This window comes from Astatotilapia calliptera, chromosome 18, assembly GCF_964374335.1.
Source record: "Astatotilapia calliptera chromosome 18, fAstCal68.1, whole genome shotgun sequence".
Lineage (NCBI taxonomy): Eukaryota > Metazoa > Chordata > Actinopteri > Cichliformes > Cichlidae > Astatotilapia > Astatotilapia calliptera.
In genome coordinates this window covers 13718859-13744410 of record NC_137439.1, presented here as the reverse complement: position 1 = coordinate 13744410, position 25552 = coordinate 13718859, and the positions used below count along the sequence as shown (strand labels likewise).

The window sequence follows — 25552 nt, the reverse complement described above, 5'->3', positions numbered from 1 at the left end:
ACTATCTGACATTCAGTACCCGGCTATGCGGATAAAAGCATCATTAGTAAGCCCAACGGAGAGGAATAAAAACCTCCTCAATATGACATTCATTATGCCTGTGATAATGTAGTTACTTTGCCTCAGAAGGAAATGGGGCCATTCTGCTCAAAAATCATCTTTATTCAAGATGGGAAATGGGGAGAAAGGATGTGTATACTAAGGGCAAAATATCGGGAGGAAAGGGACTGGTTGAAAAAAGAAAAGTTGCAAATGACAAAGACGTGTTATTTACCAGTGAGCCAACGTTTTTTTTAAACATACCTACTGTAGAAGTCATCTCTGTAGTAGTCGTAGTCAAATTCATAGCCACTGTGGAAATAAAAGAGAACATTTCTATTTTACTTTGATTTTTGTGCACAAAAACATAAAACAATAAAGGAAGAAAATGACGGTGCAAATACATTTAGACTGAATTCTTTATTCAGTGTCCTAAAAGACTATTACTGGAAAATTCCTTCTTGTTAAGATTTGATGTGTGGTTTCTTAACTGAGCTGAGCACTGGAATCGAATTTCCTTTAATCCATTTAAAAAATGAAATGCACCAACAACAAGTTTGCCTCATTATGTTGCATTTCTTTCTTGGTTGCTATAGCGGTAAACTTACCAGATTCCCATCAAACTAGAAAGCAAGGTAATGCAGGCTATTTCTACAAACAACTGCTGACAACAGGAAGCTTCCGTTCCCGGCTACAAATTACACTGTGATAAATCTGGCACAACAGGAGTGGCCTTAAGACTTCTGCCACGATATGCACGAGTTCCTGATGGTTGCATTTTGATTACTTTTCAAAAATTCAGGATAAAAGAAAGCAGGAATCAAAAGAGCTTGAGAGACGGTGGGCAGCTCAACACTGCTCACAGCTACACAGCTTACTCTTCCATTTTGGAAAAAGAAAGGAAGCAGCGACAGTAAAACTCGAACAAACTTGATAAATGTAGAGAAATTAAAGCACTGTCATTTACAATATTGTGCCTAACGAATTCATTTTCATGAGTATTTTCAATAACTGTGTGTGCGTGTGTGTGTGTGTGTGTGTGTGTACGGGTATTAACATCTTCATGTGGACCAAAAATTGGTAGTTTACTATACTTGTGGGGACAAACAGCCCTCGTGGGCTGTTTGAAGGCATTTTTGAGACTCTAAATGTGGTTTTTGTGTCAGGGTTACAATTAGGTTCTGATTAGTTTTAGGGTAAGAGTCAGGGTTAGGCATTCATTTTTGATGGTTAGGGTAAGCGGCTAGGGAAAGCATTATGTCAATGAGATGTCCCCACAAGGATATAAATACACACAGTGTGTGTGTGTGTGTGTGTGTGTGTGTGTGTGTGTGTGTGTGTGTGTGTGTGTGTGTGTGTGTGTGTGTGTGTGTGTGTTGCATAGTGCTGCCATCTTCCCGCCCCTGACACACAGGTCCAAGAGAGCGATCTCTTTTCTGGATTTGGAGGCAAAAATCAGGCACAAATGTTTGAATTCTTTTGCAAATTTAAAAAGAAGAAGAAAATCTGAGCTCTATAATGATGCAGGCCACTCTGTTCCCATTGCATTGCTCACTGTGATGTGAAGAGTATTTCATCTATTGTTACCCCAGCACCTCGGTACAGCCTTCACATTAAAGTTGTGTGATTAGAGCGCCTGACTACCTAAAGGCGCACGGTTCTAATCAATTCACAAAAGGCTGAAACAAAGGAAATTTGTCCAGCTGCTAGCTGTCGTCTTCCTAAACCTCCCCTCCTGCCTTTTAATAAGCATCCCCACTGGCCAATGGCAAGAATACAGATGAAAATACTGTGGTTCATGACAGCTTCCTTCCTAATGTAACAGATTTGTGTTGCAGGATAGTTGTTAAGCTCGAAGTACACTTTTACAGCTATTGGGCTAGCAACCAATTAGCAGTAAAAGCAAGACAGCGCACTAGAATCGTCAACTATGATGAATAAGTAGCTCCCTTTACAGATACGATCTACTATGAAGATTGGATCTTTGACATGTTTCAGCACGTTTTACCCAGGCAACATGTTTGATGTAATCTCTTCAAAAGCAGTCTGACACATAAAACTGCTACAAAACCACAACATGACCATTTTACTTAACATACAAACATAAAACACATGTTTTGTCAGATTTTATAAAATTTTAGTGAGATAGTTTAAATAGGTAGAATTTGTTATGTGTATGTTGTGTTCCTTCTCATTTTCAAATCCTCTAGTAAAGGAGTTCCCAAACTCTTGTTCTTATCTTATTATCTTTTAAATAACACATAATCATGCAAAAAATAATACTAATAAACCTTTCATAGCCTCATGACTCAATACCAGGTTCTAAAATTATTTAAACACACCATCTCACTTATTTAACAACAACTAAGCCGACATGTTGAAGCAGTGTGAGAAAACCAAGGAACACCCAATGATTCATTTGCTTCAAGTTATTATAGCTTGTATAATAAGAGACTGTTGTAGATTTGCTGCTAGGCTTGATATGTGCATTACCCAGATTCAACCAAGCTTTAGCCGTAGGACAGATGGCCTTACATTTGACTAAAACACTTTGGTATACAGAGGAGTTTATGGTAAACTCAGGGACTGCATTTTCAAACCAAGTCCAATTAACCACCCCTTCACTACGGTGCTTGACAGTTGGTATGAGGTGTTTGTGCTGATGGGTTTGGTTTTTACCAAACATGACACTGCATTATAGTCAAACATTGTCAGTTTGGTGTCATCTGTCTAAATGACATTGTCCTAGAAGTGGTTTGTTCACAAGATTTCCAGAACCATGCAAACCAAAGCTGTGCTGCTGTTTTCTTTTTAGAGAGAAGACACTTTGTTGTGCAAACCTCCCAAACAAACCACACAAAGCATGTGTGTGGGAATGTATGTGAATGTTTTACTGTTATATCTTATTAGTATTTTAAGTATTCTATCTATTTTATTTATTGAATTTTATTGTTTTATTTATATTTTGATATTGCTAGGGATGATGCAATGATCGGGGACCATTCTTAATTTCGTTGTTCTCATGACAATGACAATAAAGTTTCTGATTCTGATTCTGATTCTGACTTGTTCCATTTTGTATTGTGGTGAACTTTAACATTTCAATAAGCTAACTGAGTCGGAGATGTATCTTGTGGATTTTTTTGACAATCTTGAAAGCTCCAGACCAGCAAACTGTCAAAACCTCTGCTCTTATGGGGGCGCTCACACGTGCTGATTATCAGTTAATCAAGTGCATTTGATTAACAGCACCTGGCTGCTACTTACCCTTTTAATTCTGATTGAAGCACTAAGTGTGCACTACATTTTTCCAAAGAGTCCTGCCAAACCTGTCTGTTTCACACGACTGTGTAAGCTGTAAAACAGAGGGTCTGCTGGGTTGATCCTGTTACTTTGGGACAGAATATAATATAGACAGAATTTGGTCATGTTTCCAGTCTGTGTCTTAAACTATGTAAATCATATTCAAAGCCCCCGCAGGAAGAGACATTTCCCAAAACTATTCCTTTAAAAGCCTGAATAAGGTGTTATTTTGTATTTTTATTATACTGCTAAGCAACTTTGTGTGGACTTTTTTTTTGTTTGTTTTGTTGTTGTTTCTTTCAACGAGATGACAAAAGAGCAAAGTGTGTAACAGCAACAGACAAAAAAAATGGCACTAATAGCACAAGTAGGGAATTGGCTGTTTGTCCTTAAGAGCACAGCCTGCCAGAGAGGATCATAAACACATATTTTACAGACAGCAGAGGGAGAGGGTACAACAGAAAAAGTAGGTCAGGAAAGGAACATCCACCTGACACTCTAAAATAAGAAAAACATGTTTCACCTGTAGAGGGATGAGAGAGGCCTCTTGGAGCCCATCTTAGGCCTGTACGGTTTGGGCTCTCCAGCCATGTTGATATCTGGGGGAAAAAATGAGAGTTGAAGTCGTGGTGTGATAGAGAAGCAGTTTATAATATAAAGATCATCCACAACATACAGTTGGATCCACGTATATTTGGACAATTGCACCAATTTGTGTCGTTTTGCCTTTGTACACCATCGGAGACAATACATTTTCAACTTCAGTTCAAGGGCTTTAACAAAAGAACTGCATTAATAGTTCAAGAGGCAAATGTTCAAAGGCTCAAAGGTAACACTTAAAGGTCCAGGTGAACACTTAAATCAAGAACACTCCCGAGGAGGTAGGAGTATCACTGTCAAGGTCTACAATCAATAGAAGCCTTCATGAATAGGAGATTAATGCAGAACAAGGTGCAGACTACTGGTTAAACTCAGCAAAAAGGCCGGATTAGAATTTGCCAGAAAACATCTGAAAAAGCCTTTAGTTCTGGAAAAATATAATTTCTAAACTTGAGTGATGGGGCGACACAAGTATGACAGAGAGAAGCAGCTCATGATCGAAAGCATATTATCTGTCAGACATGGAGGCAATGTTATGGTGTGGGCATGTATGGCTGCCAGGGAAACCAAACGAAAGTGCTGGTTGATGTGACTGCTGGTAGAAGAAGCAAAATGTGCACGGGGCTGTACTCTCTGCTCACATTCAGCCAAATGCAGCCAAACTGCTCAGACAGTGCTTCATAGTGCAACTGGATAATGACCCAAAGAAGCTGCACCCAAGAAACCCGAGAGTTTCTCAAGAGACAGAAATGGGATATTCTTCAATGACCAAGTCAGTCAGCTGATCCCAGTCCAACAGAGCATGCTTTTCAGCTACTGAAGACAAAACTGAAGGCAGAGACCCACAAATGAGCAGCTACTGAAGGTGGCTGCAGTAAAAGCCAAACAGAGCATCTGAAGGGAGAAAACACAGCAGCTGGTGTTTTTTATGAAAGTATAAAAATATAATACTTATATCTAAAATTATTTTATCTTGTCCAACAGTTTTTTAAGCCTCTGAAGTGAGAGACTGTATGAAGACAGCTGCAATTTAAAAAAAATGTTCAAGTGGGTTTTAATTAAAAACAACCAACATGATTTTTTTCTGTCATTTAAGTTATCGTTTGGTTAATATCAATGCAAATATTGTAGCTATTTTCTCTGATAAAACATAACTTGATTCTCCAAGCACTGTAATTTTACCTAAATGTTACACAAAAAATAGTTTTCTGCTTAGACTGGAAATATTCTACAGTGTGAAAAAAATAAATATTTATATTGTAATGAAGGACACCGATGCTTAGATCACAATATTATTTTTTATTTGAATATTTGTATAAACACATTTTAATCTTCTATATTCATATACATCTTATGACAGATGGAAGTAAATCTTCAATGTTTTAAGTGCTTATTTATGATGGTCATTCATGAGTCCAGCTTTTTTTCCCCCCTGGATGACCATAAACTTTTATTTTTATGAAACCAAAAGACTTCAAAGCACCTACACCCAAAGCTTTTTAAAGAGTGGCACAAATAAAATTATGTTGCCAAGGAGACAATAGGATAATGGAAAATAAAGGGTAAACATATCTTCATATGTATACTGTAATAATTTTATAGTTATATTCTTATAAAAGCACTATACCTGCCTGACTCCAGGAGCTATTTTTTAGCCTGTCCTGCAGAATACCACATCATACGATGTAGCACAGTCTTTATAAAGAGGCTCCCTGGGCATTTTCAAGCTCCTAAGAATTTTTGTTTAAAGGTTTGAACAAATTACAAACTGCATTTTTATGAGATTATCAGTGTGACAGTGTTTTCATTCAGAATTGCCATATTATGGGCCAGGGCTCATGTACTGTAGCAGTGTACATTCATCCTCACTGAACTAGACGTTCAGCAGAAACTGTGAATTTTAAAAAATTGTATGATCCTCACCCTCAGATCTCATGCATTAAAAGGAAGTTTATTTAAAATTTCTTAGCTGAATGGTCAAAGTGGGTTTTGAAGATGAAAGATGCTGTGAAAAGTGGGCCAACATCGTTTTAAATTAAAGAGCAGCAGTAAAAGTAAGAGGGTGGTTGCTAGCTAAAGCTAATTACGTCTCGTAGCATTTCTGAGTGCATGACCATATCAATGGGATCAAATAAAGAAAAGAGAGAGAGCGAGAGCGAGAGAGCGATGGTCAGTTTGTGTTTGTCATTAAAAACATTTATAACAGTCAGGATGTTATGGAGTATTCATTGCTACTTTACTGTTCCTGTTTCCTTATTAACGCAGTTATTCGATTTTATATGAAGAAGGATATAAAAGTGTAAACCTGCATTCTTTCTAGTGGCCAGGAGGTGGCGATCCAGGGGAAATGAAAAACAAATCGAGTTGTATCAGAGTCTATCAGAAAACAACCATCTAAGTCATGTTATTTATGATCTCCTTAAATGTTTTCCTGATTAATGTTTAGTGTCTACCTTTAACTTTAAGACTTCTGTAATAAAGCAGAACGTATATTTTTGTAAATTATGTAAATTATGGCCCCATTTAAGTAAAATAGACGATAAACAATGCCAGGCCTGCATTATAACTAGAGAGCTGCTGCCATATGAGCATTTGGCATTCTTAATTTCTAGGTCAGATTCAAATTCCTCAATTTAAGCTTTCCAAAAACAGCTGATGATGTCATAATAGCTACGTCCACCCTTTATATACAGTCTATATTTGGAAAAGAGCCACAAATCTTATCCCAAATGTTCTTATAGTTTAATTAGTTAATAGTTGAACAATGAAAATTCATCTTTTAAGACTTATCTATAGATTGTCTAGTGTATAACATGTGAAAACCCATTTGAAAAAGCCTTCCTCTATTTTCTGTTTTAATAGGTGTGAAATAGCAGCAATCTCATCAGAGATGAGGAAGTAGTGAAGAGCTTTTCTTAGTTTGAGCTGTCTGGGTGCCTATAGGGCTCTGTGTGATGAAACTAACCAGGTGAACTGGGGTACAAAACATTGATTCATTTAATGATTTCACTTCACTTCATTGTAACGCTCAAACAGACGGTGCATAGTTTGCAAGATTTTGTAAGAGCCTCGAAACAACCGAGACTGACTGTGCAAAAAAGGGACTTCAAGAAAGAAATCCCCTTCAAATGCATTAGCAGACAGCTGTGACTCATCTGCACGCACCTCATGACTACTGCCATGATTGACAGCCCCTTCTACCTGCCAAGAACACCGGCGCATTAAACCCGGCTGGTATCATACCGCGTTTAGTCTGTCGGCTTTCCGACGTTGCTTCTGCTCAATCAGCCTCGAGTGCTGCTCAAGGTCATACACAAAAAACGCTAACAAAAATCAAAACGCCACCTTCCCACGCATACACACAAACAAACACAGGGGTGAACCGACAAAGCAGCAACAGAGATCCCTTTCTGATGGATGAGTCACCCTTGAGTTGCAGAGATAAAACATCAGCTTTGGGGATCATGCAGCAGCAAGTGTCATGACTGGAGCTGGAGTCAAGTTGTTGTGCCTAAAGGGTTGCAGTCGCAGTTTTTTGGGCTTTTTCTTCCAGGGGTGGGGTAAGCATGAACTCTCTGCTGCAATATTAATGCACCAATCTTATGAATTAAAGAATGGAAAATATCTCAGATAAATCCAAGCACTTCTCTCAGATTCACATTTTCACACAGAGTCCTGCAGCTGCAGATATGTCTGGATCTTCCATCACATTGTCTACAGAATCACCATGGGTGCAATGGTTGGAGCCCAGACTGTCTCGCTCTTTCTCATTCTCTTGATTTCCTCCTTTCCTTCCTTGTTCTCCCTAATGGACTAATGGAGTGGGGGGATGTATCGCTAGCTCTCAGGTGCACAGGGACAGCTGTATCATTATCATTAGGACACAGGAAGACGTGAGGAATGGTTCGCACTGTAAAGCCTGCTCTTCTTTGGGCCCCTGCTAGGGTCATTAAAGAGAGAGTGGAGCACTAAAAAGCACTCTAAAATGAACACTGTCACCTCACAACACCCCTTCCCTCCACATCGCAACAGACACACATAGAGTCTCTGATTAATTACAGTCATTATACTAATCATATACAAAAGTCGCATGAATAAGTATATGTGTGCTTGCAGCCGAGACTTGTTTGTGCGTGTATTCATAAAAAGTTGAAGCAGGAGATAGAGGAGATAGAGCCTGTGTTGCTAAGCAATAGCCACTTAGGACTTGATTGATACTATAAACTGCATGCGGCATCGCATTGAAGGGGAATATAAAAATGTACTTTGCTGAAGCCATTATGTCCAGGTTGGCCACAAAAACCGATCACAGAGGTGAACTCAAAGTAGAAGAAAGTCTGTCACAGACACTGTAAAAACACTGGCCGCCCTCTTAACTCCTGAGAGCATACTCCTATTGGCGCTGCTACAATGCAGAATGCACTGCTGTCAGAATATGATGAACAACGCACATCTACTCACTTTATCAAGTATGCCTGTTCAATGCTTTTTAAAGCAAATATCTAATCAGCTAGTCACGTAGCAAACACTTAAGGCATTCAGGCACGCAGACATGGTCAAAACAACCTACTCAAGCCCAACACAAGCATTAGAATGAGTATGGACAGTGATTTCAGTAAGTTGGTAAGTGTCAGAGCTGAAATGGTTGATGCTTTGAGCTCACAGGAAGGCGACAATAACTAAAATACCAAAAGGTATCCAGAAAACCTTCAAACAGATGGTCTACAGCAGCAAAAGACCACACAGTGCCATCAGTGTCAACAATTCACAAAGGCTCAGAATTGGGTGTAAACAACGTGAAAGCATTCTGCCTTGTATCAACAGTCCAGTAATGGTGTTAGGGATGTTTTGTTGGCACACTTTGGGCCTCTCAGTATCCGTTGAGTATTGTTTTAAAACCACAACCTGCCTGAACATTGTTGCTAACCATGCTTATTTCTTTATGAAGAGTGTACCAGTCTTCTGACGGCTGCTTCAAACAGGACAATGTGCCTTTTCACAAAGCTCAGATTATCTCAACCTGGTTTCTTGAACATAACAATGCGTCCATTGTACTCAAATGGCTGCTATAGTCACAACATCTCAATCCAATAGAGCACCTTTTAAATTCCGAGGAATGTTTCCAGCACCCTGTTGCATCTGTCATGAAGAATTAAAGCTTTGAAGGCAAAAGGTTACAGTTTTATTGTTCAGAAATATTTAGTTTCAGTGTTCATGTCATGGTTCACTGTGTGGCAGACAGGAAAAGGACCCCAGTGCAGGAGACGAGACTGACTTAAACTTGCAGCTTTATTGCTCTACTTCAGCAGAAACAAACAAAAAACAAACAAAAAAATCTCAAATCAGGCAGAAACTAGGAAATAACTAGGCACTTGGGAAGAGACTTGGAACAATCTGCAAACACAGCTAGAGGGGAGAACGCAACAAAGAACAGGAGGAGATGCATACAATATATAGACAGCAGGAGATACACAAGAAGGAACTAATGTAATAAAACAAGAACCAGGAAATAACAAAGTCACATTTACAAACACTTGAAACAGTCACACAGACAAAAATGTATAAAAATCTATATTTATTTTATATTTTTTAAATAACATTTTTTATAGCTTTTCTTTATGTTAGCTAGTTTAGTTACATTGTGTTTGGTTACAGAGTGTTTTTTAAAATTTTAATCTGGTTAAATAAATGTTTTCATTGGCTGTTTTTAGCTAACTAAAGCACTCAACGGATATTTTGTCGTTAAGTGCTCCAGTATGCTCACCAGCTAGTAACTTCAGCTGTCTGCTGAAACAACCAAAGACTTTTATACACTTCATAGGGAGGGTGATAATTATCAGCAGGCTGATAATTCTTATGTTCACCTCACATTTAGACACTGGTTCAAGTGTTAATAACAGAAGGACAAGGACATCTGCCAGGGCCAATGACACTATCTCACTATGTGTTAAAAAGTCATTCAGATCCACACAAAAAATTCATCAGACTTCTTCCTCTTCCTTTCCACTGCCTGTACAACAAGTCTCACAAAATATCAGCTTTATAGTCTTTGTGTATTTTAGCAGAATCGCACAAACAGATAGTCAAATGGTACTGAAAGTATTACCTCCACAGAGCATCTGCATCCTTTCAGGAAGTAATACGACTACAAATAAAACTACCTCTGTGGATGCTACACAAGTATTTCCTAAACCTGAGCACTGCACAACAGCAGCTTCTCACTAATGTGTAACTGATATTCCCTGTTTACACTTTTTAAGACTTTAAAAATCTGGGAATTTCAGTACTAACATATTTACTTTTTTTGTGTAATTTGGTGCATTTTCTCTCATAAACTTCTCAACTAACCTCCCTCTTCTACAACTCCATATTAACATTTCTACCTACAATGGTACGTCCTATTATTTACTGTGCAATGTGAAATATTCCAGCCATGTTTTTCTGTCTTACACAGTCAGTTTGTAAGTCACAGTCTCAAAAGCTGAAGTGGTGTTTTCACACTGTCTTCCTCTTCCTCGTCTGTGTAGAAGATGAAAGGGCCAATAGCCGACTTTACAAGACCTCATTTCAGCTCAGCGTCTCCTACAGAAAAGCTGCGACTGAGCTCAGTAACAGTTCTATCTATCCACAGTGGCTCCTTCAAGAATACAATCATCTGCACCTCAGGGGCCCTCTGACTCACTTTGGATTTATTCATATTAATGAGGCTGTGCTGAATTACCTATGAGTGCTTCGCCGTGTTACTGCTTGCATGCGTGTCTGTTTTAGTTAGATACTGATCCCTCAGCTCACAGTGCCCTTCGTAACTTTCCCCTCCGGAGACATGATAACTGGACTGGGCACAGACAAAGGGAGTCATAGCACAGGCTAAATCTGAATCAGACGAGCCTGCTTTTAAAAGTTTTAAAAAAAAAGGAAATGGATGCATAACCCCTCCGCTGCCTCTATTTAGCCAAGCGTAAGCTGAATCACAGAGCACTTGCAATTTTCCTCTTGAGTGAGGTTACTTTGATATGTGATAATACATTTGAAGAGACTGTACAAAGCAACTGAACATTTAACACTGCCGTCCTTCAGTGTTCTCGCTGCAAAAACAAAACAATTATGACAGAGGAGGTGAGTAGTACTACAATATCACCTGAGAAAAGAAATGGGAGAAAACATTTCCTTCCTCAGCTAATGCCAAAACATAATCTTTTGGCAGGCAAACGATCAATTCTGGCACAGAACAAACTCCCATCTCTGCGGAGTCTACACGCATCCTGAGAGCAGGTGAGTGATATTTGATTAAGAGATCATCCAGGCACCTGCATGAATACAAATGTACCACTAAGAGACATCCTGCAAGACAGCGGCCGCAGATTCAATCTAGGCTGTGTTCTCGCGCCCTGTAAATCTGACAGAGCAGACTTGAATAATCTCCGATCACAGCTCATCGGCACAGGCAGCTCTTTTTCTTTTTGCGACACCTGAAAATGCATTTTCTCAAATGGAGCAGGGTGACTGAAAGGTTGAAAGAGAAGACACGGCAAATGTGCTGCTGGGCGTTTGACTGCTCACACATGCGGACATCATCATCTCTGGTTCACATAATTATATTTAGAGGATTATATATTGTCCTAGAAATAATACCAAGAAATGATGTTAATGTAAGTTTCAGACCGTTTTAAGCCAGTTATCCAATAATATTAATATAAAAACAAAGACCTATTAATTCTTAAGGATATTCAGTCTGGAAGTTGATGACCTGATTACTGTAATAGAACGAGACTGCTACTGCTCACAATGAAAATGGAGCGTGATTTACAGTCGCAAGGAATGACAATGGGATTAGATCTGAACTGAATGTTATTACAAACCATCTATGTTCATGTTAGGCTACCTATATTGTAGACTACATCACACGATGCAATAAAACACTACTTCTCTCGATTTAACACACATTTATTCAATTTAGAGCTGATTTCACAAGAAAAGTCTCTGACCTGAGTTGTGGATCACAGGGATAGTCAGATGTTCATAAATGAATCATCTCTGGTGGGAGCTTCTTGAGTGTTTTAACCGAGAAAAATTTCATGATGTTAAGCCGTACGAAGCGAAGCAGACTTAACAAGTTGCGGCATTTTAATTTGGAAAGGCTCAAAGCTTCTGCTGAATGGTCAGCCATGTTAAGGATATCAACCTGATCTTTCCGGGTGGATTTCAGATGCTGTCCTCTCACTGTGTCTGTGTGATTCCCCTTCCACTCTGCAGTCCAAGGACTGCGAGTGTGCGTTTGTCTGAATCTCTGTTTGGTGGACTAACGATGCTAAGTTTGAAAAGTTGGAGATAAAAAGAATAAATGGATGTGGTGAGAGTGCCATTTAAAGACAAACTCTACCCAGGCATCACATAAATTCTCCCATGGATTATACTAAGATACCAACAATCCTGCACACTCATATATTACAGTAGTAACTTGTCAATAACAAAGTATCAATACTTTAAAGTGTACCCTGCTTTATCATTTATTTACCACACCATAAATTACAGTAGATGACCTTAAACCTTTGCCTGGAAAGCCTAATCTCATCAGGCAGTGTGTAACGAGAAATCACCCACAAACAAGAAGTAGGAACTTTCTTTTGTACAGTTGGACTCTTTTTTGCAACCACAGAAGTCGCCCCCTGCTGGTCAATACTGGCCTCTCTTTTCAGACCAGGAGGCTACATCCTATCTTTTGTATATTTATGACACCCAAATGTGTGCTCTGCTGTTAATACTTTGTTTCAGCCTGTAAACGTTTACCTGAACACCAGGTTTCAGGAGTATTTGCCTTTTGTGTCTACCATTTCCTGAGTTCTGGCAATTCAATTAATGCTAGTTTAAAAAAAAGCACATCTCCATGATTTGACAGCGTGGATGTGTTGTGACAGGCAAGATACTGAAAACGTGTGTACTGCAAAACACAGAAATCGGTGCTGTGTGAACTCATTTTTGAAGGGCTCAGGTGTGACTGATGTTCATTTATATGTAAAAGTCCAGCAGCGTTGATAAAACCATCAAAGCCGGCAAAGAATCTGAAGGTAAACTGATCAGAGATATAAACTGAATCATCTACTGCATTAACATATTCTTAGTATGTATGCAGACATAACACTAAAGCAGTGAATCCTTTCATCAATACACCTAGGACGTCTCGGTTAATATCTTGAGGTACAAGTTGTTGATGATGATGACATGTATACCTTTCTACTTTTGTTCTGAAAAATATCGCCATTCCTATAAACACACACAAAAAAAACAATGCCATGCACTCTCAATAGCATGCCAAAGCATCAGGTGAGGAAGCTCATCTGTAACCGAAGGTCGCCTTATCGATCCCCGGGCTCTCTGTCCTGGTCATTGTGTCCTTGGGCAAGACACTTTACCCTACCGCCTACTGGTGTTGGCCAGAGGGGCCGATGGCGCAATATGGCAGCCTCGCGTCTGTCAGTCTGCCCCAGGGCAGCTGTGGCTACAACTTTAACTTGCCTCCACCAGTGTGTGAATGTGAGAGTGAAAGAATAGTGGCATTGTAAAGCGCTTTGGGTGCCTTGAAAAGCGCTATATAAAACCAATCCATTATTATTATTATTGTACTTTTCATTGAAAAATCATTTAAAAGAACCTGATAGTTTGTATTTAGCTGTTAATAATTTAGAGCTTCATGCCGTCCAGGTGTAGCACCGAGTCCTTATTCTATATTCTATGAGAAAAACATCCATAAATTATCCTTCCTGGACCAGCAGTGCCCAAAATAGCTCCCCCCTCACTCCAAGCTCAATAGCAGCTTAACTAACATAGTTACGCTTGATTTATAGTACCCACATCCAATCTACAGCGTAGGCCTACACCCTATGCTGTAGCTTGACCTGCGCCTCCCCAAAATATGTTACTACACGTCGCAGCGATGCAGCAGCTGTGACAGGTCTGACTGGTGGTAATATGCACACATTGATTAGCACAAGGCTCGTGACTCTGTGAAACAAAATGTAATAGGCTGTAATTGTATTTAGTGTGCCCATTATTCTACTGCAACAGCTAGTATTCTGCCAGTGTGGACACAGGCTGTTTTTCTTGTTGTCACAGCTCTGTGTGACATTATGTGTATAGAATCAAATGTGTATAAAGTGTTCTCTTCTCCCTGCACTTGATTAAAAGTAACAGTTGTTCAATATTTACCAGCTCCGAGTTGAAAATGATCAGCCGAGTTTCACTTGTAAGGACGGAGCAATGCAGACGGACCAGCTCACAACGTCACGCACTGTGACAGGGATTCAATGCAGTACTATGAATGAAGCTGTAGCTCCGCTTTTTTGTTAGATCTGTGACCAGGTAATTACTGGAAGATATCTTTTATCTCAAAATTCCCTGTAAGTCGCTTTGATTTAGCTCATTCTTACTAATAGGAATTTGAAATAGCTTGTTATATATGTTTCAATGTGAAGTCAAACGCAGTTAGAGTGAATTTAAGATTGGACTGCTTTAATGAGCTACTGACATATATGAATCATCCTGTCAATATCAAATACTTTAGTCTTAACCTGCTTGCAGGACTCCCACCCAAGAAGTGTACTGTAATTAATCTGTCAGCTCTCTTTGAACTGCATGGCTCCGTCTAACCATGTAGTTATTCCAATATGGATGAAGACCTCGGGGCTTAGACAGTTTTTGTTGTGGGGATACGGGGATTAATCGCTCAACAGCTTGTCCTTCCTTAATGAAATCCGTGTACTTTACTCTTTTGCCCTTTTCAGGAAAATGGTTTCCTGGCAGTGCATAAATTTGGCAGCCTGTCTTCAAGCTCCTGAGCATCTAATGAAATTATTTGACCTGCTGATCTATGAGTCATTTAGAAGAATGTGATGTTAGGCCACTGAACTTCCAAGTTGACTGGAGTCACTGGACTCTAAATATCACATTGGCGATATACCTATTAGTAGGCGGATGTTCGTAAGCACAAAAGGCAACATTCTGATGCCACTGTTGTATCTCCCAACATTGGTATGTGTTAATTTTTTTTGCATTAAAACATAATGAGCATACAGCTGTAGCCTGAGGTAAAGATAATTTAAGAGTCTTTCATCTCTCCTGAGCTGCACTCCTGCACTAATGCACTTTCCTCCTTTTCCAGTTTGGCATTTTTTTTTCCTATGATGTAACTACGTGGCTCTCAAGTGCAACACTTTGAAGCACTTTAACCCCTGGAGCCGGTCCAACACTTCCACATAAGCACACGCTTGTTAATCTGTGCAAGCAGCTGGAAAACAAAGTGACAGCTGCAACGTGCTTGAAACTACTTGAACATCTGCTCCAAAACTTGTGTACTTCATTCAAAGGTGGACTGTAGACAAAACCACCTGCCTAAACTAATACAAGCACACAAACCTCCCGTGAGACATCTTTAGCATACATGAATTGTCACCAACTCTGTGATGAGCTACTTTGATAATTCATTGTTCAAACCAGTAGGTCCCAACATGTTGGTACTCATCCTCCAATAAAAGGACAAAGTTTAATCAGACAAGCGATGTGGAGGTTATTTGTATTTGAAAGGAGAACAATTTTTGTGACATTTTCCTCCTTCGCAAGCTAATAAAAGGTTGAAAACCACTGGCTTAATCACATTTAAGCCAAAATAGAAATACAAAAATTCACATTCAAATTTACTGCATGGGTTGATTTTATGTAATAGTAGTGACTTAGATTTCTTTAAAATAGGAAATATCACAATAATAATACTAAAGTTAATGATGCGGTGCCATTTAGCCGCTTCAATTTCAGAGTCCTGATGCACCAGAGCCTTACGTGACGTTACAAACTCGGGGCTGTGCGTGTGTGAATGAGCATGTCTGCTGAGAAATCCCTGCTGCTGACAAAAATAACGCTCAGTTGCGGGCCACGTTTAATTAATTTCAATAAAATATTAATAGGAGAGTTAGAAACGCAAACTGCAGCCTTTTATAAATAATTGATGACGATTATCAGTTAGTACATATAGAGCTTGGTACATGAGGTTTATTAAAAATTATTCATGCACCCACAAATTTGCAAAGATGGACCCGCAGCACTCAGCCTCGTACGCGCACAGGTGCGCGCACACCTGGAGCTGCGAGCCACTGAGCAGCTCCAGAGAAGACGTCTTACTCGTACAACCGCACTCTTAATTTGTCTCCAGCGACAGTAAAATTAAATCAGATCCCGCATCCTCAGAAATCTCCAAGCCCTCTGAAAAGCAAAGAAACAGGAAGAGGATCTTTTGCTGTATGAAGTGCTTAAATGACTCGGAGGTGTTGATTCTGCGCGATTTAGTTACAGTGCGACAGCCCACGCTGTGAGATCAAGCGAGTTGTTCGAAAAGGTGCATCCACTCATTAAAATACTGAGGATGGAAAAGCAGTGGTTACAAACTTTAATCCGAAAAGTGCCTCAAATAAACACATTTCCAGTTACTTAGTTTCTCACTTCCAGTTGAACAACTTTTTAATCATTTACACGACTAAAACAAAAACCACAATCTTCCTATACGTTCTGCACCAGATGTTTAAAGTGCCAGTAATGACCTCCTCATACTCACATCTCTGATTGCGACGCCTGCCTTTGTACATGGTCATGACGAGCGTAGAAACAAAACGGGTGATGCTGTGGCTGAGCCGACTTTGCCTCCTCTTTCTCCTAAAAACCAGACAGACTGCCGGAGCACCTCCAGACTCCGAGCAGAGCTGAGCGGAGCCGCTCTGGACCGTACCATTAATCCACCTATTCCAGGGGGAGCCATAGACGCAAACGCTCCGCTATGCTCCAATAGCAAAAGCACAGAAGGGGAAGTAAAAATCCTGCTTTCACGTCTTTGCGCGGTTTATTTGCTGAGAATTAAAATGCGTTAATTATAATGATTATCTAAGGATGGCAGAAAAAAATACTGGCTACTCTCCCCTTAAAGTTTTGCCTAATAGAAGTTGTTGTAATATCTGGTATTTTTTGTGGAGCCCCTGAAGCCAAAAAAAATAAATAAATAAAAAATCTTGAAGAAGCTGTATGACTCCAGTAGATAAGTCTTCCAATGTTTTATACATTTTGCCCATGGCTACATTCAAAGTTTCTCCATTCCTTCACAAAGTGTTTACCAAATTAACCGGGTTTTTGTCATTTTTCATTTCTCCTGTAATGTTTGAATATTTTCAAAAGATGCCACACATCATATTTCACTTACTTACTGGCCAAAATATGCTTTTGTTATTATTAGAAAATTTTTGTCTTATATTCTAATTTTCTGTTACATATAAACAGTTCCAGTGTTGGATGTTCTTATTAAACATGGTCAAAGTTTTCAAAAATTAGGTCAGTGTAGATGTGTTATCCCCATGAGACAAAAAAAAAGAGCTGAGGCTCTACTTTTTTCTACTTTCTACATAGCTACACTCACTTGCAGTTCAAACCTTCTCTTTTCATGGGGCAGCCAATAAGAAAAGGGTTGGCTTAAAGTGAGGGTGCCGGAAAGAGAGAGAGGGTTGACCGAGTGTCTGCCCCAACCCCCACTGTATGTTGAAAATCATTTATTTTGAACTATGCTGATCATGCAAAGCTGCTTCAGTAGAATCCACTTTAATCTAAGACTACTGAATCTAAAATAGCCATGATAGATGCAGAAAAATGTAACTGTCATGTCACAAACATGGCATGTTTAAAAGACTCTTTTCAAAGACTCCACAGATATGTCCTTAAAATATCTTCTTTGGTAATCTGACAGTTAATGATTGAATGGATGGATGGATGGATGATTTGTTTTTCTACACATCAAAATAAATTAATAAATTAGGATAACATCAGTTTACATCCCCATTGCATTCACCATCTCATTATTTCCATCGTCTTTAAAGGTGAAATATTTCTCTACAGTGAATGGTAATCAAATAATTTAAAGGTTACACAGATTCTTCCTGACTTACAGGGTTCTCGTTGTTCTCAGTTTGATGGTGAGGAGATGAAATTCCATTTAATTTGCAACAACAGTTACCTCAAGGTGCTTTATAATGTGAGGTAAAGACCCCACACTAACATAGAGAAAACCCAGACAATCCGACGCCCCCCTATGAACAAGCACTTGGCAACAGTGGGAAGAGTCAGGCTGAGGGAGGGGCCGCCATCTGCTGCGCCAGGTCGGCGGTGAATAGACCCACTAGGCAAAAAGGGTGGGGTTACATAGACTAATGGGTGTCCATGAGACTCACAGGTGACCAATATGATTGATGCCGGGTGTATCAAATAGGCTTAGCCTTAAAAATCTTCATTTAAAAAAATAAAAATGAACATAAAATACTTGCATCCAATCTACAGTGTAGGCCTAATATAAAGCGAAAACAGGAGCACTGAGCAGCACTGTTCCAGTTTGCATAATCATGACCAGATGTAAATAAACATACATGTGTGATATTGTTATGTAAAAATTGCTGGCAAGGGGAAACGTTTTGATAACTTTCTGGGTTCTTGATTTTAGCCGACCTGGCCTGTGACCTAGGAGATTTGAGCAGGCTTAGCTTGCATGCAGGTGAACAGCTCATGGCATTTGTCCAGATAGCCTTGAACTTTCGTCAAATTATGTTTCCACTTATTTTTCTTTTCTAAACAGTGCCCAGCAGAGAGAAACAGCACAGAAAAACTGACCTTTGCCCACATTAGCCCAGACTGGGTCCCCAAAAGAGAAATGGGGTTGTATCAAACATAAAGCTGTAGGCAGTAAAAGCAAGACTAAAAGCTGAAAGATGCTGAATTGTGCGCTCACATGTGTGAGTCTGCACTTGTGAGCGGCCCTCTCTAACTCACTTAACCCAACAATGATATAAAAATAGTGATTGGTACAACAACAAAGATGCACACGTGTGTGCACTGCACACTCTAAATATAGACTTCTGCATTGTGTGAACACTTGCCCAGTCATAGATAATATGTTTAACATGTTTAATTACATACACACAGACTGTTGTATTCATTTTATTATTATATAATTTCAACTGTAAGAACTGTTAAGATCTTATCCTTAGTTCCATGATGCTTTATAGGTATAATGACTACATGCAAGCATAAAAAAAGGTCATTCTTTCTATTAATCACAGAATTTTAACCAATCTTTTTAGCAGAATAAACAAAACAAAATCTAATCACGGGGGTCACAAATGAACGATTCATTTGATATTTGAGCTACATCTTTAAAAAATGTCCTGATTTTTCTGTCCTCTAAAGCCACAGAAATTTTCTGTGTGACCTCACTATTCAAATGGCATCCTGTCATAAAAGTAAATCAGCCTCCCATTGTCACTGTCTCTCATTCATCAATCAGGGTTTTTAATTCATTTTAAAGTGGATAGCCTGTGGACTTAAGAGACAGATTTAAAAAAAAAAAAAATCAGCAGTGTGTCTAAAGGAGCCGACTCCCCAGCTGTTGCAGCTCTTAGGCTTGGATGAAGATGAAGCCTTGTAAATGTGATATCTAATTACACTGACATGGGGTTTGCAGCTGCCTCGTGCAAAGCCTGAAGTCTTAATTGTTTCTTTGTTCTCACAAAAAAAAGACAAGAAACTAAAAGCTCGTGAAGAAAACAGGCTGAGTGAGACGATTTGTGGCTTCAAGTCGCCGAAATCAAACTCCAGTGTCATCAGCTATTGTCTCAATTTGACATCTCTTAAGAAAGAGTAAAAATACCGCTGTGTGACTTAAGTGGTGAAAATACTGCGTGACAACAACATATAATATATATATATAATTGTGTTCTGGCATATTTTCAAAAAAGTGGCCTGAGGCTAATTTAGAAATAAACCACATTGAGTGGCAGGCGAAGAACTTTCTAACAAACAGAGAAAAATCTTTTTGTGGAATTTAATGATTCATAAATGGAAAAATGCGATTGGATATTCTGTGCAGGATGCATGCAGTCTTTCCCTCGCTGACTACAAATGAATGATACATGCTGAGGGACAGCATGAGATGTCCCAGTTTTGGTCTCAATGCTATTCTCTCAGCACCATCTAGTGTTCATGCAGATGAGAAATTAATAAATGCATCAGCAGAGGCCAACAAACTGCTGCTATTGGAAAGAAAACAGAGGAACCTTTAGACAAAAGTTTAAGCATTAATATATGAATGTCAATGTGGCCTCACAGCAAGAAGGTCCTGAGTCCAGCTGGGGTCTTTCAGTGTGAAAGACCCCAGCAGGTTCTTCCTGTGTCTGCGTGGGTTATGTCTGGGTATTCCAGGATCTTCCTACAGTCCATCTTGTACCAATTGGTGACTCTAAGTGAATGCGAGCGTGAATGATTGTCTGTCTCTCTGTGTTAGCCCTGCAAAAGCCTGCCAACCTGTCCACTGTGCACCCCTATGACAGCTGCAATAGGATACCCCACTCGTGCAACCCTGAACTGGATAAGCAGAAGAACATGAATCAATATAAATATCAAATTAGCAAAAGAAAAACAAACAGGCATCTAATCAATCCTCTGTATTGATTTTATGCCATTATTCTTGTGCGTATAACGACGTTTGTTCTCCTTTGTTATCTTTTTCGTTCCTGTGAAGCCCTTCAAAACGTACTATATAAATTGATTTTAAACTAAAGCAATCTCAAAGAAATGTTTCTCCTTGTGGGGTTATTTTTATTTAAGATGGAGTTTCAGTAAACAAGCCTACAATTAAACTATTACTAGTTAACTACTACAATGTAACACCTTTCCTGACTCAAACTCACAAGTGCAGAATTTATTATAGGACCATCCGCTCTTCTCAACTAAACGCCAGGATTTCACAGGTTTTACTGTAGTATCTATTTCAACCACAGGGAGGCACTCAAACACTACAAGACTGCTGTCACCCATGAACGCTCTCAAACACTATAAACCTAAGCAAGATGTGATCACACAAACACTGATTATGAAAAATGAATGTGGGAAATATCAGTACATCTGTGTCCAGATTTTATCCACAGAGACATTACAAGAAGGGAAGCTGAGTGAGTAAAAAAAGAAATGAAACCCTCCCCAATGACCAGCAGACATCTTCATCAGGGGCCCAAGAAGCGGTTGCGAGACGAAGACCGCATCAGGGTGATTGAATGTCACTTTTAGTCACATTTAACACTTTAAGTCATTGTATCTGCAATCCAGTTATGTCTGAAGAAATTAAAGCAGGTAAAGCAAGCACGTCAGTATCTCATTGCTATCAAATCTACTCATGCAAGGGGTGCTGTGGTACCTCAGCAGGCTGAGCTGCTCACTGCAGGATATACAGGTTTGATTCTGACCTTGTAACATTCCTGTCACATATCATACCTTCACACAGCTGCATTTTCTGTCATGCTTCAGTGAATATAATTTAATTAAAAAAAAAATGTTAAGGAAAATATCAAGCATTAATATCTTAGGCAGGCTGCAGATGCCTGTTCATATTTAAAAGATAAGGTGTTTAGGGTTAAATTTCTTGGAAGAATAAAGGCAGAAGAGATTACTTCCAAAGTAGGAAGAGACATTACTTTAGGCAACTTACTACTGTGCATTGTTAATATGCTGGATTTAATGTGTGTGTGTGTGTGTGTGTGTGTGTGTGTGTGTGTGTGTGTGTGTGTGTGTGTGTGTGTGTGTGTGTGTGCATGCGCGCACAGATGGTCAGACAATCAAGAGCAGCCAGTGGAGCCTCAGTATGGCACACTAAGCAAAGTAGTATTTCACTTTGGCTGCTGTATGAAGCTCAGATGACGTGTTGACCCGAGATCTTCTCTAGACACTCTTTCTGTGTGTTTCTCAGAGAATACAACTGTGTCAGCATGCATAACAATGAGGCGAGCTTCTTTTAGCAGAGCAAAGGGGACATGTGGTTTTGTGCTGACATCACTGTGAATATGTCTGTGTTGTGGCAAAGTGAAACAGAGTGGTGTTTATGACTATGACTGTTTTTCTTGGCACTAACTGGGTCTTATGAATGCAGTGATGAGCAGCATTTATTAGAGATCTTATTATACCCCCAATTTCTGGCCTACATTTAGAGCTAAAATGTTGATTTACACCGGAGTAAAAACTTTGATTGCTACTTAGACGAAGTGATTGATACCATTTTTTTCATGGTACATTTAACACAAAGCTAGAGCCAGCAGAGACAGGAAGATAGGGACACAGGAGGGATAGCTAGTTAAGCTAAAGCCAGCAGCCACTTAATTTGGAAAGAGAATTAAAATGAAGTCAGTGCCAAAAACTCCCATGTTAAAATGCCCAACTTTGCAGCATTAAAAGCACATTTACAGCGTGGTACAAACAGTTTGGTCCTTTATGGATTGTTTAACACATCATAACAACTCTCAGGAGGGTAATTTATTTTTTTTATAACTTATCCACCTGGACACTGAAGGTAGGAGCTTGGCTGGTTTGACAGGCAGATGCCTCAACACCTGGCAGCTGTGGTGGATCATCTAATTAGCAGCCTCGTCTCTGCTAATTAGAGTCACTAAACTAAAACTTTCTACTTTGTCTGCACTGTTGGTGTCTTTTGGAGCGAATTTAGGAAATAATCTGACACTTAATATTGGCTTGCTCTTTGGTGCATCCTTGTGCTTCAGTTTAGGTGAGTGAGATTCTAGTGTTTCATTAGTCGGTTAGTACTAAATAGCGGTTATGCATGTCTATAGATATCTATAGATATCTTGCTAGCTAAGCTCATTAGCATTAACTAATAACTTTACTGCCTTGTACAACTACATGACAACTTCTAGCTAAAAGGAAGCTAACATAAAGACCACATCTATTTTTTAAACACAATCTTTGCTGGAAAACTGTTTAAAACAGTTGATTGGGCGCTGAGCTGAAGCTAGCTGACAGATAGTCTAACTTAGCCATAAAGAGACTGTTCAAAGCTAGAATACTGCTATTTCTAAAATAGACCTATGGTCTTTATGTAGTTTTGTTTTTAGTTTTTTCAAACAAAAATAGAGAGAAAATCAAAAGGAGCAAACCCTGGCTGGTCTGTCTTTATTTTATATTTGTTTCCTAAAGACACAGCTGGTTTGCCTGATAAGCTGACAGCTAGCAAGACATATAAGCAGGGATTTGACATTGGGTTTTCATTACTGAGCTTAAGGGTTCAGCTGACAAATGTCCTGCAAACACATAGGAGACATTGTGATACTTTTTCATATGTTGTCTGATAGTGAATTGATGCTAATCTCTGGTGCCCACCTATCACATTTCACTATACTCTTGACAATTTTTGAGTCTGAACAGCAACTTGAATTAATCATATGCAAACAACTTTGGCTTTTGTGGCATTTCTATTTTAACTATGATGTTAAAAAAAATCACAGTGCTTACTGTTTTTTCCAGTTTTACTAAATTAAGTATCCCTGAAATGTCTCTAATATTGTCTCTGCCTGAGACAGCTATTCACTTTGAAAAGTAAAGCCTTATAGCAAATGTTAGAAAGGGTTACGTTATCTGAGGAGCTGTCGGTTACCAAATTTAAGTTTTTATATTTTTACCTAACTGTGGTGAGCTCAGGTATTCTTTTAGTTAGTTGGTGGACTGCTTTGACTCTACAGTCCTCAGTTAGCATGTTAAAGTTCCTGACAGCACAATTAGAAAATAACTGGACAAGTGTGGCTCATTTGGAAGTGTTACTAGGAGAAAGTCTCTTCTCTCTAAAAGGAACAAGGCAGCAAGGCTTAGGCTTCCAGAGTCGCATCTGATAAAGACACAAGACTTGTACAAATGAGACCAAAAGTGGAGATGTTTGGCCATAATGCTCAGAGCCAGATTTGGCAAAAAACAAACACATCAGAATAAGCACCTCGTACCAACTGTCACGCACGGTGGTGGAGGGGTGATGATCTTGGCTTGTTTTGTAGTTACAGGACCTGGGTGCCTTACAGACATTGAGTCGACCTGTATACCAAAGTATTATAGAGTCAAATGTGAGGCGAACCCATCTACCAGCTAAACCTTTGCCAGAACGAGGTCATGTAACAGGAAAATGATCCCAAGCACAGCAGCAAATGTAGAACAGAATAGCTGAAAAAGAAAAGTCTAGACCTCAACCTGATTGAAATGCAGCGGTGGGACCTTAAGCTGTGAATAAACGAATGGCCACAAACGCCAATGAACTGAAGCAATGCTGTAAAGAAGAGTGGGCCAAAATTCCTCCACAATGATGTAAGAGACTGATAAAGCCATACAGAAAATGGTTATTTCAAGTTATTGCTGCTAAAGGTGCTTCTACCAGCTATTCAATCATGGGGACTGAATAGAGGTCTGTGAAAACTCTTTTTCACAGGACTGTAAACTAGAGTCTTGTTGATGTATAAATGCAAAGTTTGGTACAAACTAAAGGACAAAACCAGAAACTTAGTCTTTAAATTATAATGAACTGATAGATTGGGTAGTTCCAGTTAATCATTTCCAGAGAGGTCTGAGATCCGGAGGGTTCCTCACCATTAGACTTGTACTGATATCTTGGTGAGTACAATAATCATATTATATGAATAATCATCAAAAACACTCGTGTGTGGTGTTTTTTTTTAATTTTTTTTTTTAAAGAATACATTTTCATTACTGGCTCAGGCTGATAACTTGAGTGACAGTTTCACTAAAGAGATCAGTCATATAGTTACAATAATACCAGAACAGTTCTCAAGTCACGTAATTATGTGTAATAACTGTTAACCTTGCAATTTTACCACTGCCGCATGTAATTTCATATCCGGAAATGCATGAAACTGGGAAAATATAAGGTGGAATTACAGATGTGACCCTGCAGCACTCTTATTCATATTTAATGAGAGAACAGGGCTTGGGGAGGACTTTTATTCTCTATGGAGGAGGCTGTGAGCCAATCAATAAGTAATATAAGGAAGACTTAGAGGGATCCACAGAATGCCTATGAGGACTGAGGCCTGAATGTATGTACAGTACGAGCTCGCCTTGTGTCCTTCCCGCAGCATCTCCCTTTTTAACTCAGCTGATTAAGTAAAAACGTATTCTGTATCTCAGAAACTTTGCCGAGGCCATACTTCAGTTTATTAAATTATTTCATACTTTTTACAGATCAAATATAAGACTGGCAACCAGATACAGTGCAGAACTTTTGACCATGAATGGTAAAAACCAAATGACAGCTCAAGGTCTTCCGGCATTATTGATTAAAAATAAGAGTTGATCATTTGTAAGCTGTTCAGGCTCCATGAGGTTGAAACATAATTCTAGAAGCCCTTACACGGACCAAATCAATCATATTTTAAATCTTAAATTAAAACTGATTTTGTTTAGGTTTCTAAATAAACATTTATTATTGCTAGTTATTTTATTTAAAAAGGGAAAAAATGATCAAGTCTACTAGTTCATCTCAGAAAATGTAAATATCTGGATGGGTAAGCAGGAACAGATGAATTTATGGATGGAAACTTTCATATATTTTGAATTTATTCAATGTAAAGTGAAATATCAGGTCTTTCCTGTATTTGGCTTATAGATCATGAAAATCAGAACTCAGGCTTCTCAAATTGTGAAAATATCATAAGAACATTTCCTAGTATTCTGTAAAATATGTTCATTTTTATATTGA

The 25552-nt window shown here is 39.0% G+C and overlaps 1 protein-coding gene across 2 annotated transcripts in view; it reads right to left on the bottom strand.

Annotated features, from left to right (window-relative positions):
- The window catches only part of LOC113009957 (RNA-binding Raly-like protein), a 54214-nt gene that overhangs the window by 9019 nt on the left and 19643 nt on the right, over positions 1-25552 (bottom strand). Inside the window, exons 1-3 of one of the 2 annotated variants that reach the window (XM_026148661.2) lie at positions 16541-16752; positions 3866-3941; positions 304-351 (exon numbers count right to left, since the gene is read on the bottom strand). In XM_026148661.2, the coding sequence (XP_026004446.1) occupies positions 304-351; positions 3866-3941; positions 16541-16577 (161 nt within the window). In that variant the 5' untranslated portion in view covers positions 16578-16752. Of the gene's footprint in view, positions 1-303; positions 352-3865; positions 3942-16540; positions 16753-25552 lie in introns of those variants that run through there. The other variant, XM_080292289.1, reaches the window with a different exon arrangement.